The 20,908-nt window shown below is 50.2% G+C and overlaps 1 protein-coding gene across 5 annotated transcripts in view; it reads left to right on the plus strand.

Moving 5' to 3' along the window:
- Nucleotides 1-20,908, plus strand: part of prrg4 (proline rich Gla (G-carboxyglutamic acid) 4 (transmembrane)) — an 85,550-nt gene that overhangs the window by 39,139 nt on the left and 25,503 nt on the right. For all 5 annotated transcript variants that reach the window (XM_070899551.1, XM_070899552.1, XM_070899548.1 and 2 more), the window contains exon 5: nt 1,569-1,692. In XM_070899551.1, coding sequence (XP_070755652.1) covers nt 1,569-1,692 — 124 coding nt within the window. The remainder of the gene's footprint in view (nt 1-1,568; nt 1,693-20,908) is intronic.

A 20,908-nucleotide genomic window follows, 5' to 3' on the forward strand; every position in this document is an offset into this window, starting at 1 on the left:
GGACTGAGATCAGATAACTCTGCGTATTCTGCAGTTAATCCCAGGTCAGCTGCTGCTTGCTGGGTAAACATGCTGTGAGCCATCAGAAGGGACTCATCAACTGATCGCTTTGTGTTCCAAATCTGTACTGATCCTGCCATTTGCTGATTCATTTGATTTTATAAACAACTGGTTATTTGCAGGCCTTTGTTCTATTTGATCTAATATTTTGAATGGAGCAACATAAATAACATTGCAAATTGGAAATGTTGCGCTTTTGAGGAAAAAAAGGAAGTAATGTGAATCAAATAACTTTGAGTTGCGAGAAGTAGACTGCATAAGGTAGCACTTCCCGAACCCGTGACCTCCACCATCTAAAAGGGCAAGGGCAGCAGGTGCATGGGAACATCACCACCACCAAGTCACGCACCATCCCGCCTTGTAAATATATCGGTCGTTCCTTCAGCGCCGGGTCAAAATCCTGGAACTCCCTCCCGAACAGCACCTTCACCACACAGACTGCAGCGGTTCTCGAGGGCAATTAGGGATTGGCAATAAATGCTGGTCTTTCCAATGACGCCTACATTCTGTGAATTTTTATTTTTTTTAAGTGGCAAAAGTTATGTACAAAGTTAATGCTTTCAGTACTACAATGGTTGAATGGGCCAAGATAGTGACCCTGAAATTCCGGTCGGAAACTTCCCACGGGCATTTGCCTCCGGCCAAAGAATTTTTCTAAAAGTACCGGGTGGTCCCGGAGGAGCGTGAGATTCCGGTGGGGGAGGCCTTCTCTTCCCGCGCTGCAAAGTGCGCTCCCGTCCTCGAGGTTTTCCCACACAAAAGATGCGGTCACGTGTGACTGCTCAACCAAAGTATTCTCAATTGATAGCAATGGGAACTCCATATCTACGAGTTCTCATTGCTATTAATTGGAAAAAAAACAAACACAATAACGCCAATTAAAAAAAATAAAAAACACACCTCATATAATTAAAATTAATTGAAATTAAAATTAATAAATATCTTGGAGAAAATGTTTTGAGTTTTAAAAAGTTTTTTAAATTATGGTTTAAAATAAATTTAGTGAGCGGGGTTGTTTAAAAAAATAAAATGTGTATTAATTTTATTTTTTATGTTTTAAGTGTGTTTTAAGACGCTTACGCCTGTAAAAGTAGGCTATGCGCTTGCTTGCGCAAGAGTTTTGAGGACATTTGCTGGGCAAAATATGGGCAAATACCGCAATCTTGCCCATGCAAATGCCCTCACTCCTGAGATGCGGATGATCTGTCGAGCTGGTTTTCGGCGCATACACATTGTGCACTGAAAACCGGCTTTTCCGATGCCTTCCTGGGTCCATAGAAATTCCGTACGGACTCGGGGAGGCCGGAATTTCTGGGCCATTGACCTCTGACGCCCATTTGTAAGAGTAAAAGTATCACCACTTGATACAAACCACTGAGACACACAAAGGGAAGAGCTCAAATCATTCATAACGGTGGTCACTAATTGTATAGCGGCTTCAAAAAATAGGGTTCAATGACGAAATGAGAGTTGCTATTGTTCATATTGCCCATTTCTCTCTCTCTCAGGCATTTCAACTGATATAACTACCATTCTGACAGCCTTCTTTGGCACCGTGATATTTTTACTTGCACTGGGGTTGTTTATCTGGTATTACTGCAAGCGGAGATACAAAGACCGAAGTCGCTCAAGGTAAGTTTCCCCACGTTGGATTATTCTTTGTGTTATCACGCGCAGTGGCTTTTTGTAAAACAGTCACAATAAAGTTTTCGATTTTACGACAGTCTCGGTGCAGTCGTTCTACATGTATTGAAATGTTGCGATGGGGGCGAATCTACGCTCGGGTTTGTATGATATATGAAATGTTAGTGCTGAGAGATAGAGGAATGATTTCCAAGCCTGTGCTCTTAATCCTCAATTGCCCAGCCTGTCCTTACTTGGAAGACACAACTTTCTTCTCAAATAAGATGTTTGTGCGCCCCCAGGTTTGCTATGTACAATCTAAGCCAGCACAAACAGACCAGCCTACACCGAGTATTCACGCTAATATGTTTTCTGTCTGTTTTTCTGTGAACGACAGCAATTTTCATTTATATAGCGCCTTTAACGTAGTAAAACATCCCAAAGCGGTTTCACAGGAATCATAGAAATTTACAGCACAGAAGGAGGCCTTTCAGCCCATTATGTCTGCCGGCCGACAAAGAGCTATTCAGCCTTATCCCACTTTCCAGCTCTTGTTCCATAGCCTTGTAGGTTATGGCACTTCAACTGCACATCCAAGCACTTTTTAAATGTGCCTCCACCACCCTTTTGAGGCAGTGAGTTCCAGACCCCCATCACCCTCTGGGCGCGCAATCAGATAAAAATTGACACAGAGCCAAAGGAGGATACATTAAGACAGGTGACCCACAGGCTTGAGCAAAGAGGTAGGCTTTAAGCAGCTTCTTGAAGAGGTTTAACATAAGAACATAAGAAATTTTCTATGTAAATAGGAGCAGGAGTAGACCATTTGGCCCCGTGAGGCTGCTCTATCATTCAATAAGATTTTGGCTGATCTGATCTTGGCCTCACTTCCCTGCCCGATGCCCATAACCCTTGACTCCCTTATCATTCATAAACTGTCTGTCACCACCTACAATATATTCAATGACCCAGCCTCCACAGCTCTCTGGAGTAGAGAATTCCAAAGATTCATGACACCCTGAGAGAAGAAATTCCTCCTCATCTCAGTTCTAAATGAATGACCCCTTATTCTTAAACTATGCCCTCTGGTTCTAAATTCCCCCAAGAGGGGAAACATCCTCTCTGCATCTACCCTGTCAAGCCCCCTCAGAATCTTCTTTGTTTCAGTCAGATCACCTCTCATTCTACTAAGCTCCAATGAGTATAGGCCCAACCTGTTCAACCTTTCTTCATAAGACAACCCCTTCATTGCTGGAATCAGCCTTGTGAACCTTCTCTGAACTGCCTCCAATGCAAGTATATTCCTCTATAAATAAGGAGACCAAAACTGTACGCAGTACTCCAGGTATGGTCTTGACAATGCCCTGTACAGTTGTAGCAGGACTTCCCCACTTTTATACTCCATCCCCCTTGCAATAAAGGCCAACATTCCATTTGCCTTCCTAATTACTTGCTGAAACTGCATGCTAACTTTTTGTGTTTCATGTACAAGGACCCCCAGATCCCTCTGTACTGCAGCATCTTGTAATCTCTTCCCATTTAAATAATTAGCTTTTTTCTTTTTCCTTCCAAAGTGGATAACCTCACATTTTTCCACATTATACTCAATCTGCCAATTTTTTTCCCATGCACTTAGCCTGTCTATATCCCTCTGCAGATTATTTTAGGGAGGGAATTCCAGAGCTTGGGGCCTAGGCAATTAAAGGCATGGCTGCCAATGGTGGAACGATTGAAAATTAGGAATGGACAAGTGGTCAGAGTTGGAGGAACCAAGAGATCTCGGAAGGTTGTCGGGCTTGAGGTTACAGAGATAGGGAGGGAACACGAACATGAGAATTTTAAAATTGGCACAGCGATTTAAGAGCAGCAATATCACAAATACAGGACCTTCCAGCAATCAGATTGGCAAGGCTGAGTTTCAGATTAGGCCCAATAGGGCGTTTCTCCGACCAATAGAATGCTCTCCCTAAGTAGGATGCAAAGTTGCTGCAGCCTGAAATATTTCACTACACTTCTGCCAATCGCTGTCAGCTATTTGAAAGTCTGTGGCATGTGCTGCCTGAATGAAGGAGGCTGCTTTTCATGTGTAACTGTGTGAAAATATATTTTTAAACTTCTGTTGTGTGTGTGTGTATATATATATATGTGTGTGTGTGTGTGTGTGTGTGTGTGTGTGTGTGTGTGTGTGTGTATAGAACTGTTCACTAGAATTTAAATGAAATTCTAGTGGAAGGCATGTATGTGTTGGTAATTTTAAAATTCCTTTAAGAAGCTAAGATGTAGGCCACCCCGACATGCGAGAGGACACCACCGCAGGTCGGGGGGATAAAAGAGCTGGAGCGCAGGCCCTACAACATCATGGCATACCACTACAACTTCCAGCGCAAGCTGTTCCAAGTATGCAACAACTTCGAGGTGGGCGACTGGGTGACATCATCAAGACCCAGTTTGCCATTTGGAGCATGGGCAGGAACATCGGCCAGTGGTGGCCCAGGCAGAGCGGAGGAGAGAGAAGGCCATGGCGGATGAGTGGCGAGAGATTGTGGTGGAGGAGCAGCGAATGCTTGTGGCAGAGGAGTGGTGAGAGCTCGTGACTGAGGAGCAGCGAGAGATCGTGGCGGAGGTGTGGCAAATGAGGGTGTGGGGCCCAGGGCAGCACGGGCCAGCCCACACTGCGATATGCGTACGCACTAGGTCTGTGCAACAGAGCAAGTCTCCAGTCATCCTGGTTTACCCTTGCCACTGGATAAAGGCCGAGCTCTGTCAAGCCCGTGTGGTGGCTGATGTGCAACGGTCAGCACACGTTTTAAAAAAAAAAAAAATCCACGCACAGGCATCTTCCACCCCTGGAGTTCAGGACTGGAAACATCAGTGAACTCATGCCTTTTGGTATGGAAGCAAGTTATCCTCGTTCGAGGGGCTGTCTAATATGATGATGAAGATGTAGGATTTTTAAAATTCATTTCTGGGATATAGACGTCACTAGCAAGGGCAGTATTTATTTGCCCATCTCTAGTTGCCCTTTAGAGAAGGTGGCAGTGAGCCGCCGCCTTGAACTGCTGCAGTCTGTGTGGTGAGTTGAGATGGTGTGTGACTTGAAGGGAATTTGGAGGTAGTGGTGCTCCCATCCACCTGCTGCCCTTGGAGGTCACCGGTTTGAGTGGTGTTGAAAAGAAGACTTTGTGCGTTGCTGCAGTGCATCCTGCAGATGGTACACACTGCAGCCACGGTGCGCCAGTGGTGGAGGGAGTGAATATTTAAGGTGGTGGATGGGCTACTGAGCAAGCAAACTGCTTTTTCCTGGATGGCATTGAGCTTCTTGTGCGTTGTTGGAACTGCATTCATCCAGGCAAGTGGACGATATTCCATCACACTCCTGACTTAAGCCTTGTGGGTGGTGGAGAAGCTTTGGGGAGTCAGGATATGAGCTGCAGAATACCCTGCCTAGTAGGTATAACATTTATGTGGCTGGTCCAGTTGAGTTTGTGGTCAATGGCGACCCCCAGGATGTTGATGGTGAGGGGATTTGGCGATGGTTGTGCCAACAGAGTGTCAGCCATGGCTCAGTGGGTTTCACTCTCGCCTCTGAGTCAGAGGATTGTGAGGTTCAAGTCCCTGAGAGTTGTGGGTTTAAGCCAAGAGTCTTGAGCACAAATATCTGACTCATACTCCAGTGCAGCTCTGAGGGAGTGCTGCACTGTTGGAGAGGTCACCTTCAGATGAGACGTTAACCTGAGGATCCGTTTGCTCCCTCAGGTGGACATAAAAGTTCCGATGGCACTATTTCAAAGAGCAGGGGAGTTATCCCTGGTGTCCTGGCCAATATTTAACCTTCAATCAACATCACTAAGATGGATTACCTGGTCATTATCACATTGCTGTTATTGGGAGCTTGCTGACTGCAAATTGGCTACTGCGTTTCCTACGGTACAACAGTGACCACACTTCAAAAGTACTTCATTGGCTGTAAAGCACTTTGAAACATCCGGTTGACACAAAAGGCACTATAGATGTGTAAGTCTTTTCTTTATTCGAATTAAAGGGGAGGTTGGTTAGAAAATGGGCTGGATTTTCTGGTCCTTTGCACTCCAGGTTTCGCCCCCTGATGCAGGGCCCAGATGCCCAAACTTCTTTACCGAAGCGTAAACTATTTCCGGCCGGTAACTTTCCCGCCCCGCTTCAGTTTTCACCCCAAAAACAGAAAAGCTTAAAATCCAGCCCCCTTACTCATTTGTTGGAGATGGTCATTGCCCGGTGCTTGTGTGTCGCAAATGTTACTTGCCACATAACAGCGCAATCCCGGATGTTGTAACTACAAGCCACTATAGCACTGTTTAGGCTATATAGAAGGAGTCAATGATTAACTTTATAGATCTGAATTGGAAGTGTAAATCAGATCGAAGGAATGGATACACTCAGTCCAACTTGGGTTGCAAACAGAAAATGCTGGCAACACACAGCAGGCTGGTCAGCATCTGCAAAAGACAGGTTAACACTTCAACTGTGAGCCTCATTGGAACTGAAAACTAAAAGATAAAGAGAAATTTTATAAATTGTAGACAAAAATAGAAAGAAAGGATGAGGGGAAAAAAACGCAGTAACTATTTGTACTAAATCTCCCTTCTGTGCATTGTCCCCCGCAGCGCCATTCCCACTAACCTTTTTCTGCACACGCAACCAACACCACGTTGCCTCCGATCTATCCAGTAGCAGCCCCGAGGCCCAAGCAGCCGAACGCATCTGCCGAGCCTCCCATGGCACCTAGCCCCAAGTCTCCCGCAGCACTGGGGAGAGCAAGAGCTGGGCGGGGGGAGGGGTGAGGGAGGAGTGAGGGAGGAGAGAGCTGGGATGGCGGGGGGGGGAGAAAGAGAGCTGGAATCAGCCTTGTGAACCTTCTCTGAACTGCCTCCAATGCAAGTATATTCCTCTATAAATAAGGAGACCAAAACTGTACGCAGTACTCCAGGTATGGTCTTGACAATGCCCTGTACAGTTGTAGCAGGACTTCCCCACTTTTATACTCCATCCCCCTTGCAATAAAGGCCAACATTCCATTTGCCTTCCTAATTACTTGCTGAAACTGCATGCTAACTTTTTGTGTTTCATGTACAAGGACCCCCAGATCCCTCTGTACTGCAGCATCTTGTAATCTCTTCCCATTTAAATAATTAGCTTTTTTCTTTTTCCTTCCAAAGTGGATAACCTCACATTTTTCCACATTATACTCAATCTGCCAATTTTTTTCCCATGCACTTAGCCTGTCTATATCCCTCTGCAGATTATTTTAGGGAGGGAATTCCAGAGCTTGGGGCCTAGGCAATTAAAGGCATGGCTGCCAATGGTGGAACGATTGAAAATTAGGAATGGACAAGTGGTCAGAGTTGGAGGAACCAAGAGATCTCGGAAGGTTGTCGGGCTTGAGGTTACAGAGATAGGGAGGGAACACGAACATGAGAATTTTAAAATTGGCACAGCGATTTAAGAGCAGCAATATCACAAATACAGGACCTTCCAGCAATCAGATTGGCAAGGCTGAGTTTCAGATTAGGCCCAATAGGGCGTTTCTCCGACCAATAGAATGCTCTCCCTAAGTAGGATGCAAAGTTGCTGCAGCCTGAAATATTTCACTACACTTCTGCCAATCGCTGTCAGCTATTTGAAAGTCTGTGGCATGTGCTGCCTGAATGAAGGAGGCTGCTTTTCATGTGTAACTGTGTGAAAATATATTTTTAAACTTCTGTTGTGTGTGTGTGTATATATATATATGTGTGTGTGTGTGTGTGTGTGTGTGTGTGTGTGTGTGTGTGTGTGTGTATAGAACTGTTCACTAGAATTTAAATGAAATTCTAGTGGAAGGCATGTATGTGTTGGTAATTTTAAAATTCCTTTAAGAAGCTAAGATGTAGGCCACCCCGACATGCGAGAGGACACCACCGCAGGTCGGGGGGATAAAAGAGCTGGAGCGCAGGCCCTACAACATCATGGCATACCACTACAACTTCCAGCGCAAGCTGTTCCAAGTATGCAACAACTTCGAGGTGGGCGACTGGGTGACATCATCAAGACCCAGTTTGCCATTTGGAGCATGGGCAGGAACATCGGCCAGTGGTGGCCCAGGCAGAGCGGAGGAGAGAGAAGGCCATGGCGGATGAGTGGCGAGAGATTGTGGTGGAGGAGCAGCGAATGCTTGTGGCAGAGGAGTGGTGAGAGCTCGTGACTGAGGAGCAGCGAGAGATCGTGGCGGAGGTGTGGCAAATGAGGGTGTGGGGCCCAGGGCAGCACGGGCCAGCCCACACTGCGATATGCGTACGCACTAGGTCTGTGCAACAGAGCAGGTCTCCAGTCATCCTGGTTTACCCTTGCCACTGGATAAAGGCCGAGCTCTGTCAAGCCCGTGTGGTGGCTGATGTGCAACGGTCAGCACACGTTTTAAAAAAAAAAAAAATCCACGCACAGGCATCTTCCACCCCTGGAGTTCAGGACTGGAAACATCAGTGAACTCATGCCTTTTGGTATGGAAGCAAGTTATCCTCGTTCGAGGGGCTGTCTAATATGATGATGAAGATGTAGGATTTTTAAAATTCATTTCTGGGATATAGACGTCACTAGCAAGGGCAGTATTTATTTGCCCATCTCTAGTTGCCCTTTAGAGAAGGTGGCAGTGAGCCGCCGCCTTGAACTGCTGCAGTCTGTGTGGTGAGTTGAGATGGTGTGTGACTTGAAGGGAATTTGGAGGTAGTGGTGCTCCCATCCACCTGCTGCCCTTGGAGGTCACCGGTTTGAGTGGTGTTGAAAAGAAGACTTTGTGCGTTGCTGCAGTGCATCCTGCAGATGGTACACACTGCAGCCACGGTGCGCCAGTGGTGGAGGGAGTGAATATTTAAGGTGGTGGATGGGCTACTGAGCAAGCAAACTGCTTTTTCCTGGATGGCATTGAGCTTCTTGTGCGTTGTTGGAACTGCATTCATCCAGGCAAGTGGACGATATTCCATCACACTCCTGACTTAAGCCTTGTGGGTGGTGGAGAAGCTTTGGGGAGTCAGGATATGAGCTGCAGAATACCCTGCCTAGTAGGTATAACATTTATGTGGCTGGTCCAGTTGAGTTTGTGGTCAATGGCGACCCCCAGGATGTTGATGGTGAGGGGATTTGGCGATGGTTGTGCCAACAGAGTGTCAGCCATGGCTCAGTGGGTTTCACTCTCGCCTCTGAGTCAGAGGATTGTGAGGTTCAAGTCCCTGAGAGTTGTGGGTTTAAGCCAAGAGTCTTGAGCACAAATATCTGACTCATACTCCAGTGCAGCTCTGAGGGAGTGCTGCACTGTTGGAGAGGTCACCTTCAGATGAGACGTTAACCTGAGGATCCGTTTGCTCCCTCAGGTGGACATAAAAGTTCCGATGGCACTATTTCAAAGAGCAGGGGAGTTATCCCTGGTGTCCTGGCCAATATTTAACCTTCAATCAACATCACTAAGATGGATTACCTGGTCATTATCACATTGCTGTTATTGGGAGCTTGCTGACTGCAAATTGGCTACTGCGTTTCCTACGGTACAACAGTGACCACACTTCAAAAGTACTTCATTGGCTGTAAAGCACTTTGAAACATCCGGTTGACACAAAAGGCACTATAGATGTGTAAGTCTTTTCTTTATTCGAATTAAAGGGGAGGTTGGTTAGAAAATGGGCTGGATTTTCTGGTCCTTTGCACTCCAGGTTTCGCCCCCTGATGCAGGGCCCAGATGCCCAAACTTCTTTACCGAAGCGTAAACTATTTCCGGCCGGTAACTTTCCCGCCCCGCTTCAGTTTTCACCCCAAAAACAGAAAAGCTTAAAATCCAGCCCCCTTACTCATTTGTTGGAGATGGTCATTGCCCGGTGCTTGTGTGGCGCAAATGTTACTTGCCACATAACAGCGCAATCCCGGATGTTGTAACTACAAGCCACTATAGCACTGTTTAGGCTATATAGAAGGAGTCAATGATTAACTTTATAGATCTGAATTGGAAGTGTAAATCAGATCGAAGGAATGGATACACTCAGTCCAACTTGGGTTGCAAACAGAAAATGCTGGCAACACACAGCAGGCTGGTCAGCATCTGCAAAAGACAGGTTAACACTTCAACTGTGAGCCTCATTGGAACTGAAAACTAAAAGATAAAGAGAAATTTTATAAATTGTAGACAAAAATAGAAAGAAAGGATGAGGGGAAAAAAACGCAGTAACTATTTGTACTAAATCTCCCTTCTGTGCATTGTCCCCCGCAGCGCCATTCCCACTAACCTTTTTCTGCACACGCAACCAACACCACGTTGCCTCCGATCTATCCAGTAGCAGCCCCGAGGCCCAAGCAGCCGAACGCATCTGCCGAGCCTCCCATGGCACCTAGCCCCAAGTCTCCCGCAGCACTGGGGAGAGCAAGAGCTGGGCGGGGGGAGGGGTGAGGGAGGAGTGAGGGAGGAGAGAGCTGGGATGGCGGGGGGGGGAGAAAGAGAGCTGGGATGGCGGGGGGGAGAAAGAGAGCTGGGATGGCGGGGGGGAGAAAGAGAGCTGGGATGGCGGGGGGGAGAAAGAGAGCTGGGATGGCGGGGGGGAGAAAGAGAGCTGGGATGGGGGGGGGGGGAGAAAGAGAGCTGGGATGGTGGGGGGGGGAGAAAGAGAGCTGGGATGGTGGGGGGGTGGAGTTAAGAGAGCTGGGATGGTGGGGGGGGTTGAGAGAAAGAGAGCTGGGATGGGGGGGAAAGAAAGAGAGCTGGGATGGGGGGGGAAGAGAGAGAGCTGGGATGGGGGGGGAGAAAGAGAGCTGGGATGGGGGGGGGGAAGAAAGAGCTGGGATGGGGGGGGTGGAAAGAGAGCTGGGGGCGGGGTGGGGGGGGAAAGAGTGGAGCGGGTGGAGAAGAAAGCTGTGGGGGGTGGGGGAGAGAGCTGGGGGATGGGGAGGGTGGGAGAGAGAAGCGTGCTGGGGGTGGAGGGAAGAGAGAGCTGGTGATGGGGGGGAAAGAGAGAGAGAGAGAGAGAGAGAGAAAGCTGGGGGGGCGGGAGAGGAGAGCTGGTCGGTGGAAGGGAGAGGGGTGGGGGGTGTGGAGAGAGGGGGTGGGGGGTGTGGAGAGAGAGAGTGGGGGGTGGGGGGTGGAGAGAGAGAGAGAGTGGGGGGGTGGAGAGAGAGAGAGTGGGGGGGCTGGAGAGAGAGAGAGAGAGTGGGGGGGCTGGAGAGAGAGAGAGTGGGGGGTGGAGAGTGTGGGGGGGTGGAGAGAGAGAGAGAGTGTGGGGGGGTGGAGAGAGAGAGAGAGTGGGGGGGTGGAGAGAGAGAGAGAGAGAGAGAGAGTGGGGGGGTGGGGAGAGAGAGAGAGAGAGTGGGGGGGTGGGGAGAGAGAGAGAGAGAGTGGGGGGGTGGAGAGAGAGAGAGAGAGAGAGTGGGGGGGTGGAGAGAGAGAGAGAGAGAGAGTGGGGGGGTGGAGAGAGAGAGAGAGAGTGGGGGGGTGGAGAGAGAGAGAGAGTGGGGGTGGAGAGAGAGAGAGTGGGGGGGTGGAGAGAGAGAGAGTGGGGGGGTGGAGAGAGAGAGAGTGGGGGGGTGGAGAGAGAGAGAGTGGGGGGGTGGAGAGAGAGAGAGTGGGGGGGTGGAGAGAGAGAGAGTGGGGGGGTGGAGAGAGAGAGAGTGGGGGGTGGAGAGAGAGAGAGTGGGGGGGTGGAGAGAGAGAGAGTGGGGGGGTGGAGAGAGAGAGAGTGGGGGGGTGGAGAGAGAGAGAGTGGGGGGGTGGAGAGAGAGAGAGTGGGGGGGTGGAGAGAGAGAGAGTGGGGGGGTGGAGAGAGAGAGAGTGGGGGGGTGGAGAGAGAGAGAGTGGGGGGGTGGAGAGAGAGAGAGTGGGGGGGAGAGAGAGAGTGGAGAGAGAGAGAGAGAGGGGGTGGGGGGATGGAGAGAGAGAGAGAGGGGGTGGGGGGATGGAGAGAGAGAGAGAGGGGGTGGGGGGATGGAGAGAGAGAGAGAGGGGGTGGGGGGATGGGGGGAGAGAGAGAGAGAGAGAGAGAGTGGAGGCGTGGAGAGAGAGAGAGAGAGTGGGGGGGGTGGAGGGAGAGAGAGTGGGGGGTGGAGAGAGAGAGTGGGGGTGGGGGTTGGAGAGAGAGTGGGAGGTGGTGGTGTGGGGGGGGGTGGAGAGAGAGTGGGGGTTGGTGGGGTGGAGAGAGAGTGGGGGTTGGTGGGGTGGAGAGAGAGTGGGGATTGGGGGGGTGGAGAGAGAGTGGGGGTTGGGGGGGTGGAGAGAGAGTGGGGGTTGGGGGGGTGGAGAGAGAGTGGGGGTTGGGGGGGTGGAGAGAGAGTGGGGGTTGGGGGGGTGGAGAGAGAGTGGGGGTTGGGGGGGTGGAGAGAGAGTGGGGGTTGGGGGGGTGGAGAGAGAGAGTGGGGGTTGGGGGGGTGGAGAGAGAGAGTGGGGGTTGGGGGGGTGGAGAGAGAGAGTGGGGGTTGGGGGGGATGGAGAGAGAGTGGGGGTTGGGGGGGATGGAGAGAGAGTGGGGGTTGGGGGGGATGGAGAGAGAGTGGGGGTTGGGGGGGATGGAGAGAGAGTGGGGGTTGGGGGGGATGGAGAGAGAGTGGGGGTTGGGGGGGATGGAGAGAGAGTGGGGGTTGGGGGGGATGGAGAGAGAGTGGGGGTTGGGGGGGATGGAGAGAGAGTGGGGGTTGGGGGGGATGGAGAGAGAGTGGGGGTTGGGGGGGATGGAGAGAGAGTGGGGGTTGGGGGGGATGGAGAGAGTGGGGGTTGGGGCGAGATGGAGAGAGAGTGGGGGTTGGGGGGGATGGAGAGAGAGTGGGGGTTGGGGGGGATGGAGAGAGAGTGGGGGTTGGGGGGGATGGAGAGAGAGTGGGGGTTGGGGGGGATGGAGAGAGAGTGAGGGTTGGGGGGGATGGAGAGAGAGTGGGGGTTGGGGGGGTGGAGAGAGAGAGTGGGGGTTGGGGGGGTGGAGAGAGAGAGTGGGGGTTGGGGGGGTGGAGAGAGAGATGGGGGTTGGGGGGATGGAGAGAGAGAGTGGGGGTTGGGGGGGATGGAGAGAGAGTGGGGTTGGGGGGATGGAGAGAGAGTGGGGGTTGGGGGGGATGGAGAGAGAGTGGGGGTTGGGGGGGATGGAGAGAGAGTGGGCCTTGGGGGGGATGGAGAGAGAGTGGGGGTTGGGGGGGATGGAGAGAGAGTGGGGGTTGGGGGGGATGGAGAGAGAGTGGGGGTTGGGGGGATGGAGAGAGTGGGGGTTGGGGGGATGGAGAGAGTGGGGGTTGGGGCGAGATGGAGAGAGAGTGGGGGTTGGGGGGATGGAGAGAGAGTGGGGGTTGGGGGGGATGGAGAGAGAGTGGGGGTTGGGGGGGATGGAGAGAGAGTGGGGGTTGGGGGTGGATGGAGAGAGAGTGGGGGTTGGGGGGGATGGAGAGAGAGTGGGGGTTGGGGGGGATGGAGAGAGATTGGGGGTTGGGGGGGATGGAGAGAGAGTGGGGGATGGAGAGAGAGTGGGGGATGGAGAGAGAGTGGGGGTTGGGGGGATGGAGAGAGAGTGGGGGATGGAGAGAGAGTGGGGGTTGGGGGGGATGGAGAGAGTGTGGGGTTGGGAAGGTGGAGAGAAGTGGGGGTTGGGAAGGTGGAGAGAGAGTGGGGTTTGGGGGGGTGGAGAGAGAGTGGGGGTTGGGGGGGGTGGAGAGAGAGTGGGGGTTGGGGGGGTGGAGAGAGAGTGGGGGTTGGGGGGGTGGAGAGAGAGTGGGGGTTGGGGGGGTGGAGAGAGAGTGGGGGGTGGGGGGGTGGAGAGAGAGTGGGGGTTGGGGGGGTGGAGAGAGAGTGGGGGGTTGGGGGGGTGGAGAGAGAGTGGGGGGTTGGGGGGGGTGGAGAGAGAGTGGGGGGTTGGGGGGGGTGGAGAGAGAGTGGGGGGTTGGGGGGGTGGAGAGAGAGTGGGGGGTTGGGGGGGGTGGAGAGAGAGTGGGGGGTTGGGGGGGGTGGAGAGAGAGTGGGGGGTTGGGGGGGTGGAGAGAGAGTGGGGGTTTGGGGGGGTGGAGAGAGAGTGGGGGTTTGGGGGGGTGGAGAGAGAGTGGGGGTTGGGGGGGGTGGAGAGAGAGTGGGGGTTGGGGGGGTGGAGAGAGGGGGAGCTGGGGGGTGTGGGGGGGGTGGAGAGGGGGAGCTGGGGGTGGGAGGGAAGAGACTGGGTGGGGGAGAAGAAAGAGAGCTGTGGGAGAGGGGGTTGTGGGGCAGGTGAGAGCTGGGAGGGTTGAGGGCAAGAGAGAGCTGGTGGTCGAGGGGAGGGGGAGAGAGCTGGGGTGTGGGGGGGGGGCAAGAGAGCTGGGGGCGAAGGGGGAAGAGGAGAGTGGAGAGAGCTTGGGGGAAGGGAGAAAGCTGTGAGGGGGGGGGAGAAAGAGAGAGGTGGGGGGGTGGGGAGAGAGAGCTGGGGGTGAAGAGAAGAGAGATGGGGGGGGGAGAATGGGGGGGGTGGAGTAGAGAGGGCTGGAGGGGTGGGGGAGCAAGAGGGAGCCTGGGGGCGGGGGGGGAGAGAACGAGCTGGGGCTGGGGGGGGGGGTTGGGGAGAAAGAGAGCTTGGTGGGGGTGGGGGTTGGAGAAAGATAGAGAGAGCTGGGGGGGCGGGGAAGAGAAAGCTGGGGTGGGGGGAGAGAAGAGTGGAGAGAGCTGGGGGGGGTGTTTGTGGAGGGAGAAAGCTCTGGTGGAGGGGGTTGGGAGGTGAGCGAGCTGGGGGGGGTGGGGAGAACGAGAGCTGGGAGGGTGGGTGGAGAAGAAAGTGGAGAGAGCTTGGGGGGGGTGGTGTGGGGGAAGAGAGAGCGAGCTGGGGTGTGTGAGCTTGGGGGGGAGGTGGGGGCAGAGAGAGAGAGAGCTTGGGTGGGGGGGCAGAGAGAAAGAGAGCTGTGGGGGGGGAGAAGAGAGCTTTGGGGGGTGAAGCGTGGGTGCAGGATATGGTGGGGAAAGAGAGAGATACAGGTGGGGGGAATCGGAGGGGAGGGAGTGAACTCTGAGAAGACTGATCACGTTCTTCCAACCCCCTGGTGCGTGCAAGCTCGATGCGTGTGTTACAAGGGACATTGTTGAGGTGGATGAAATCCAGAAATCACGACACTGTCACTATTCACTTCATAACCAATAAACCTGTTAACAATCCGCACACAATGCCCCATCTATGCTGGGGTAAAGGACTTCAGCTGGCAGAGGGATGCACTTGCGCTGGGGTAAGGGACTTCGGCTGGAACTTGGTGACTTTTGGAGGGGGTGAGGGGATCTATCCTCTCTGGCTTCTGAAGTCAAAATGGATCGAATTACAAATTGGAAATTCACTCAGAACTTGGGCTGGGCAGTTCCCGTTATACATTCCAGAGGAACCTCAGTGTGTGACTGGTCCCCTTGGAAGATAAATCAGCAATAAGTCTGGAGAGCCAATCAGAGAAACGGCTGCATTTTAGTTAGTACAAATGGACGCATCTGAGAAAATAATTCTTAGATAATTCACAAACTGAGGTCTGTGATTTTACCCGTTTGACCACTAGGTGGCACCTCTGCCCCATCCGTCATAAGTTCCCGGCATAGGAGCAAATAAAATGGAATCTAGATTCGTGGCCAGCTAGTTTGTCAGTCAATACTAACACCCGTAAAAAGGACTGAATACAGCATTTTCAATCACGATTCAGCAACTGAAAATGACCCAAACTGAGATTATCCATGCACCTTGGCCAGGATTTTACGTGCGTACTGAATGATCAGTGCCTGGCAAGTTCCGGGTTTTTGCATGCTCATGCACGAAAACCCAGAACTTGCGATCTATCAAATTTTTCCTTGACAGATCGTCTGCATCCGCTGAAAATTCACTTTCACTGGCGCAGGGTTGGGCTATTTGCTCAACTGCTGCCCAGCGAATACCCACCAACCCTAAGCAGGCATAAGGCCGCCTTTTACCAGTGTAAGAGTTTAAATAAAAGTTCAAATAATTTTTTTTAATGACTTATACATTCACTTACATTTAAAAGTAGTTTAGATCAATTTTGTCCCAGTTAAAAACATTTATTTTTCAAAAAATTACATTTTTAATTTCAATATTTAATTAAAAGATATTTTAATTAATTTTGAACCTGTGATCATTTATTTTTATTTCAGTGTTGTGAAATTTTATTTGTTAGGTAATTTCTATTCTGCTCATGGGGATTCTGTGCATAAATGGAATCTCCATAAGCATCATAGGAATCCCCCTTTTTGATTGGTTGGCCTGGCCCATGTGATCCCAGGGACGCTTGCGAACCACCTGCGCCTTTATGCAAGTGTACACCCGCAGGCCCCGGACCAGAAGAACCTGAAAGTCAAGAGTCCCAAAGAAAGAAAGACCATTGGACATCTCAAAGTGCTTTACAGCCAATGAAATACTTATGGAGTGTAGTCACTGTTGTAACGTAGACAAACGTGGTAGCCAACTTATGCACAGCAAACTCCGACAACAAACGGCAGTGTGATGCTGACCAGCTAATCGATTTTTGTTACGTTGATTGAGGAATAAATATTGGCCAGGAACTCCCCTGCTCCTGGAGTGGGACTTGAACCCACAACCTTCTGACTCGGAGGCAAGTGTGCTGCCCACTGAGCCACAGCTGACACTGTGAAGGAAGTTTACTTGTGGTTTGGAGACGTACGCGGGCGGCAAGCCTCCGATCGCAGGTTCTAGGCCCTTGTCTCAACTTGCATCAACGATGTTTCTTTGCAATTTTAATCTAACACTGATCAGACATTTCTGTTCGTTGGGTTTGAAAATTATGCTGGCGATGACCACAGTACCAGCTGCTGCCTAATTAATTTAACTTTATTTGCCCATTTAAGGGGGTTGGCCTTGATATGGCCCACCTTAAGGTTGGAATTTTTCAACTGGTTTTAATTGAAATTGAGGGGAGAGCCATTGCAACGGTGCTGCCTTTTTTCAGATTTATAGTTGACCTGTGAGACTGGGATCTCAATCTCTGAGACATTTTCCTCTCCTTATCCCCCCCAGCTCCAGATGAAGGTGGTGCTTTGCGCTGCATTACCTGTTCCACAGGTTGACTAGCCTCCAGCATCTTTCCCAAATGGATCACTGCGCCTTAACTGTCTGTGTTGGCAGCAATTTGAACTGTCGTCATCACAACAGCACAGCCGGAATCACTCGATGCACCCGTGGGAATCCCGGCCCTCGGAACCCCTTCCCTCCCCACGCTAGGGCATTCGAATTTTATTCACTGTGCTTAGCTTTGGTTATAAACAACGCTTCTTGCCGAACCTGTTGAATCATGTAATCGTACAGCACAGAAGGAGGCCATTCGGCCCATCGTGCCTGTGCTGAAAGAGCTGCCCAATTAGTCCTGCTCCCCTGCCCTTTCCCCATAGCCCTGCAAATTTTTCCCCTTCCAAGTATTTATCTAATTCCCTTTTGAAAGTTGCTATTGAATCTGCTTCCGCAGTGCATTCCAGATTCCCGAAAGGGTGCAGAGGAGATTTCTGAGGATGTTGCCAGGACTGACACACTTTAGCTATGAGGAAAGATTGGATAGGATGGGGTTGTTTTCCTTGGAACAGTGGAGGCCGAGGTGAGATTTAATTGAGGTGTATAAAATTGAGAAGCCTAGATAGAGTGGATAGGAAGGACCTGTTTCCCTTGGCAGAGGGGACATAGATTTAAAGTAATTGGTAGTAGGATTAAAGGGGAGATGAGGAAACATTTTTACCCAGAGGGTGGTGGGGGTCTGGAACTCACTGCCTTAAAGGTTGGTGGAGGCAGAAACCCTCACCACATTTTAAAAAGTACTTGGATGTGCACTTGAAGTGCCGTAACCTATAGGGCTACGGAACTAGTGCTGGAAGGTGGGATTCGGTTGGGTAGCTCTTTTTCAACTGGCACAGACACAATAGGCCGAAATGGCCTCATTCCATGTTGTAAATTTCACTGGGAGGGGAGGGGAGTGGAGGGGAGGATGAGAATGAGTTGCTGTTTCTTTGTGAGCTGGCCTCTAAAGAACCTGCTCCTCCCTGTTAATACCGAGTGGCTCGTTAACATTCCATCGACAGGCTGTTTGGTCGGAGAGTAAAATGTGCCTGAAATCTGCAGCCTGCTGCAGGGGTAACAAGCCTGAGAACTGCTTCATGTGACACAAAGGTCGCTGACAATTTCCCTTCCAGTTATAGATTTCGGGTGATTGATTTACGCTCTTGCTCCTATCCAATTACCGGACCGCGGGTAGTTTGAGGGTGAAAAGCCCCGGCCAAAAGACGATTTTTATTTGCGTGTTGAGATTTGATGTTGAAAGCGGAGAGAGAGAGAGAGATCATTACTCTCTGCACTCTCGTGCACTTCCTGGCCTTAAAACTCTCCCTGGCCAATTTCCCTGTTTGTGTCGTTAAGAGTTTTGCTGTTGTGGCTGAGAGCAAAGCCCGTGTACTCTCGTCCTGCTCGCATGATTTGGTGTGATTATCTTCTTTCCAGGCCGAAAGCCCAGTTATATCAGCAATTCTCCCACTGTCTTATGTTTCCATTGAGGAACCTGTGCCAAGATTTGAAGTGGAGCAGAGTAATAATGCTTCTCTCCATTACTTTGATTTGCATCTATCAGGAAAGACTAAACAGGCTGTGGGGGCTCTTTTCTCTTATCTATTTTCCCTTTTCTTCCACCCGGCCCCACATAAATCTAGGCTGACGCTCCAGTGCTGAGGGACGTTAGACCGAGGCCCGGTCTGTCTCCTCAGGTGGACATAAAAGATCCCATGGCACTATTTCGAAGGGCCAATATTTATCCCTCAATCAACATAACAGAAACTGGGTCATTATCACATTGTTGTTGGTGGGAGCTTGCTGTGCGCAGGTTGGCTGCGTTTCCCACATGACAAGAGCGACTACACTTCAAAAAGTACTTCATTGGCTGTAAAGCGCCTTGAGATGCCCAGTGGTCGTGAAAGGCGCTATATAAATGCAAGTCTTTATTTCTTTATAGAAAAGAGAAGACTGAGGTGTGACCTGATAGAGATCTTTAAGATTATGAAGGGGTTCAATAGGGTAGAGGAGCTGTAATACTTTGGGGGTGGGTGGTAGGGAGGAGGGGAGGAAAGAGTCCAATCTAGGGGGTCATAAATACAAGATCGGCACTAATAAGCCCAACAAGGAATTCGGGAGGAACCTCTTTACCCAGAGAGTGATGGGAATGTGGAACTCGCTACCGCAGGGAGTGGTTGAGATGAGTAGCATGGATCCATTTAAGCTGGATAAGTCCATGAGGGAGGAAGGAATAGAAGGTTATGCCGAAAGGGTGGTAGGAGGCTAATGTGGAGAAAAGAAAGACTTGCATTTATATGGAGCATAAACACCGGCATAGACCTGTTGGGCCAAATGGCCAGTTTCTGTCTAATTATATGCATCAAGTCTTTCTCTATATTGCAAATTAGTATCAGAACGGATTGTTGGATTTGCTTTGTGTGTGGAATTTTTTTTTAAAAAGCGTACATAATGTAAAATGAGCAGAGTGCGATAGATCGCTGAAGGCACACATCAGAAAGAAGTTGCATTTATTTAGGACCTTCCCGCAACCTCGGCACGTCCCAGAATGGACTGGTTCTACTCCAGCTCTGTGTGCTTGTGATTTTGTTACTGTAGACATTGTATCATTGGAGGAGAGAGTCTCGCCAAAAACCCAGCTACTCTTTACAGTGGTGGGGGAGGGGAGCAATTTCCCGCATTCGTGCTGCGGTCCAGCTATGGATGCACATCTGGAAATCAAGGGTGTGCCGCCTACAATCTCTCATCCACTACAATGGATGTGTTGTCAAGCCCACTTTAGTACTTCAGCGATTTAAATCCTGGTATTCTGTCTTTCTCTAATTGGTGGTTTGCTGAATAGTCAGGGGACCTTTTTATCTTTATATATCTTAAGTTTAAAAAAAAAAATTGTCTTGTAAGCCATATTTTACCAGTTTATTTTTAGGAACATTCTTTGAAGGTATTCATCTCGAACGCAAGCATGTACGAACAGATAAGTATGTCCCGAACCATAGCCTGGCTTTATAGCTCAGAATTTCCATAGATTTTGGAACAAGTTGGCCCAGAATTTGTGACGTCCTAGGTCCGTACAAAGTTTCTACGGAACCGGGAAGGCATCGGAAAAGCCGGTTTTCAGCGCGCAATGCGCATGCGCTGAAAACCGGCTTTTCCGATCTGTCAAGATGGAGCTTGACAGATCATCCGCAGATCGGGAGTGAAGACATTTGTACGTGGAAGTTTGGGCTATTTACCCATATCTTGCACGGCAAAAGTCCTCAAATCTCTTGCGCCTGAAAAAGCAGGCGCATAGCCTACTTTTACAGGCGTAAGAGTTTTAAAAACCTAGAAAAAACATGATTTAAAATAAAAATTTTAAAAACACATTTATGTTAAAACCTTGCCCACTCAGATAATGTTATTTTAAACCCTAACCCTAACTTTTTTTTAAATCGGGATTTTTTTTTCTTTAAAAAACATGTGTAACATTTTTAATTTCTATTAGTTTATTGTGTGAGGTGTTTTTTAAATGTTTTATGTAGTGTTTGTGCATTTTGGGGTTTTTCTCATTCATAGTAATAAGGAGATTCATAACTTACGAATCTCCTATTACTATGAATGAGAAAATACTTACCTGTGATTGGGTGATCATGCCCACGTGACTCCTGCGGACTTCCCGACGTGCATGCGCTGCGCGTCGCAGGGAGAGGAGGCCTGTGGATCAGGAGTCCTGGCGGGCACAGCAGCTTCAGGTAAGTGTGCAGCTTATTCCTATTTTTTCTTGATTTTGCCCGTGGGAAGCCCTCCTCGGAATTTCTGCCCCATTATCTCCATCTCTCTCCGTCTCTCTCCGCCCTTAGTGAAAATTCATCGCAAAGTCTGTGGAAGGTTTTCAGCTCTTCCGAAATTTTCTTGGGCCACTCAGTCTGGAGGAAGTGGTACACATACTGGAGGGTAGCATTACTCTGTGATTCAGTTTTGAGTTCGTCGCAGGAGACAAGGTTTCTGATGGACTGAGTGATGATCGATGTGACGTAAGTGTCATCACCTGTGAACAAGTCAGCACCAGAGTCCAAAGCAGGTGTCGAGCGGCTGAGCATGTCAGCTACAAAGGCCTTTGACACTGTCAACCGTGAAGTCTGTGGAGCGTCCTCCTTCGTTTCGGATGCCCTCAAAAGTTTGTCAACAACCTTCGCCTCCATCACGATGACATGCAGGCCGTG

Source organism: Pristiophorus japonicus, chromosome 14 (genome assembly GCF_044704955.1).
Source record: "Pristiophorus japonicus isolate sPriJap1 chromosome 14, sPriJap1.hap1, whole genome shotgun sequence".
Lineage (NCBI taxonomy): Eukaryota > Metazoa > Chordata > Chondrichthyes > Pristiophoridae > Pristiophorus > Pristiophorus japonicus.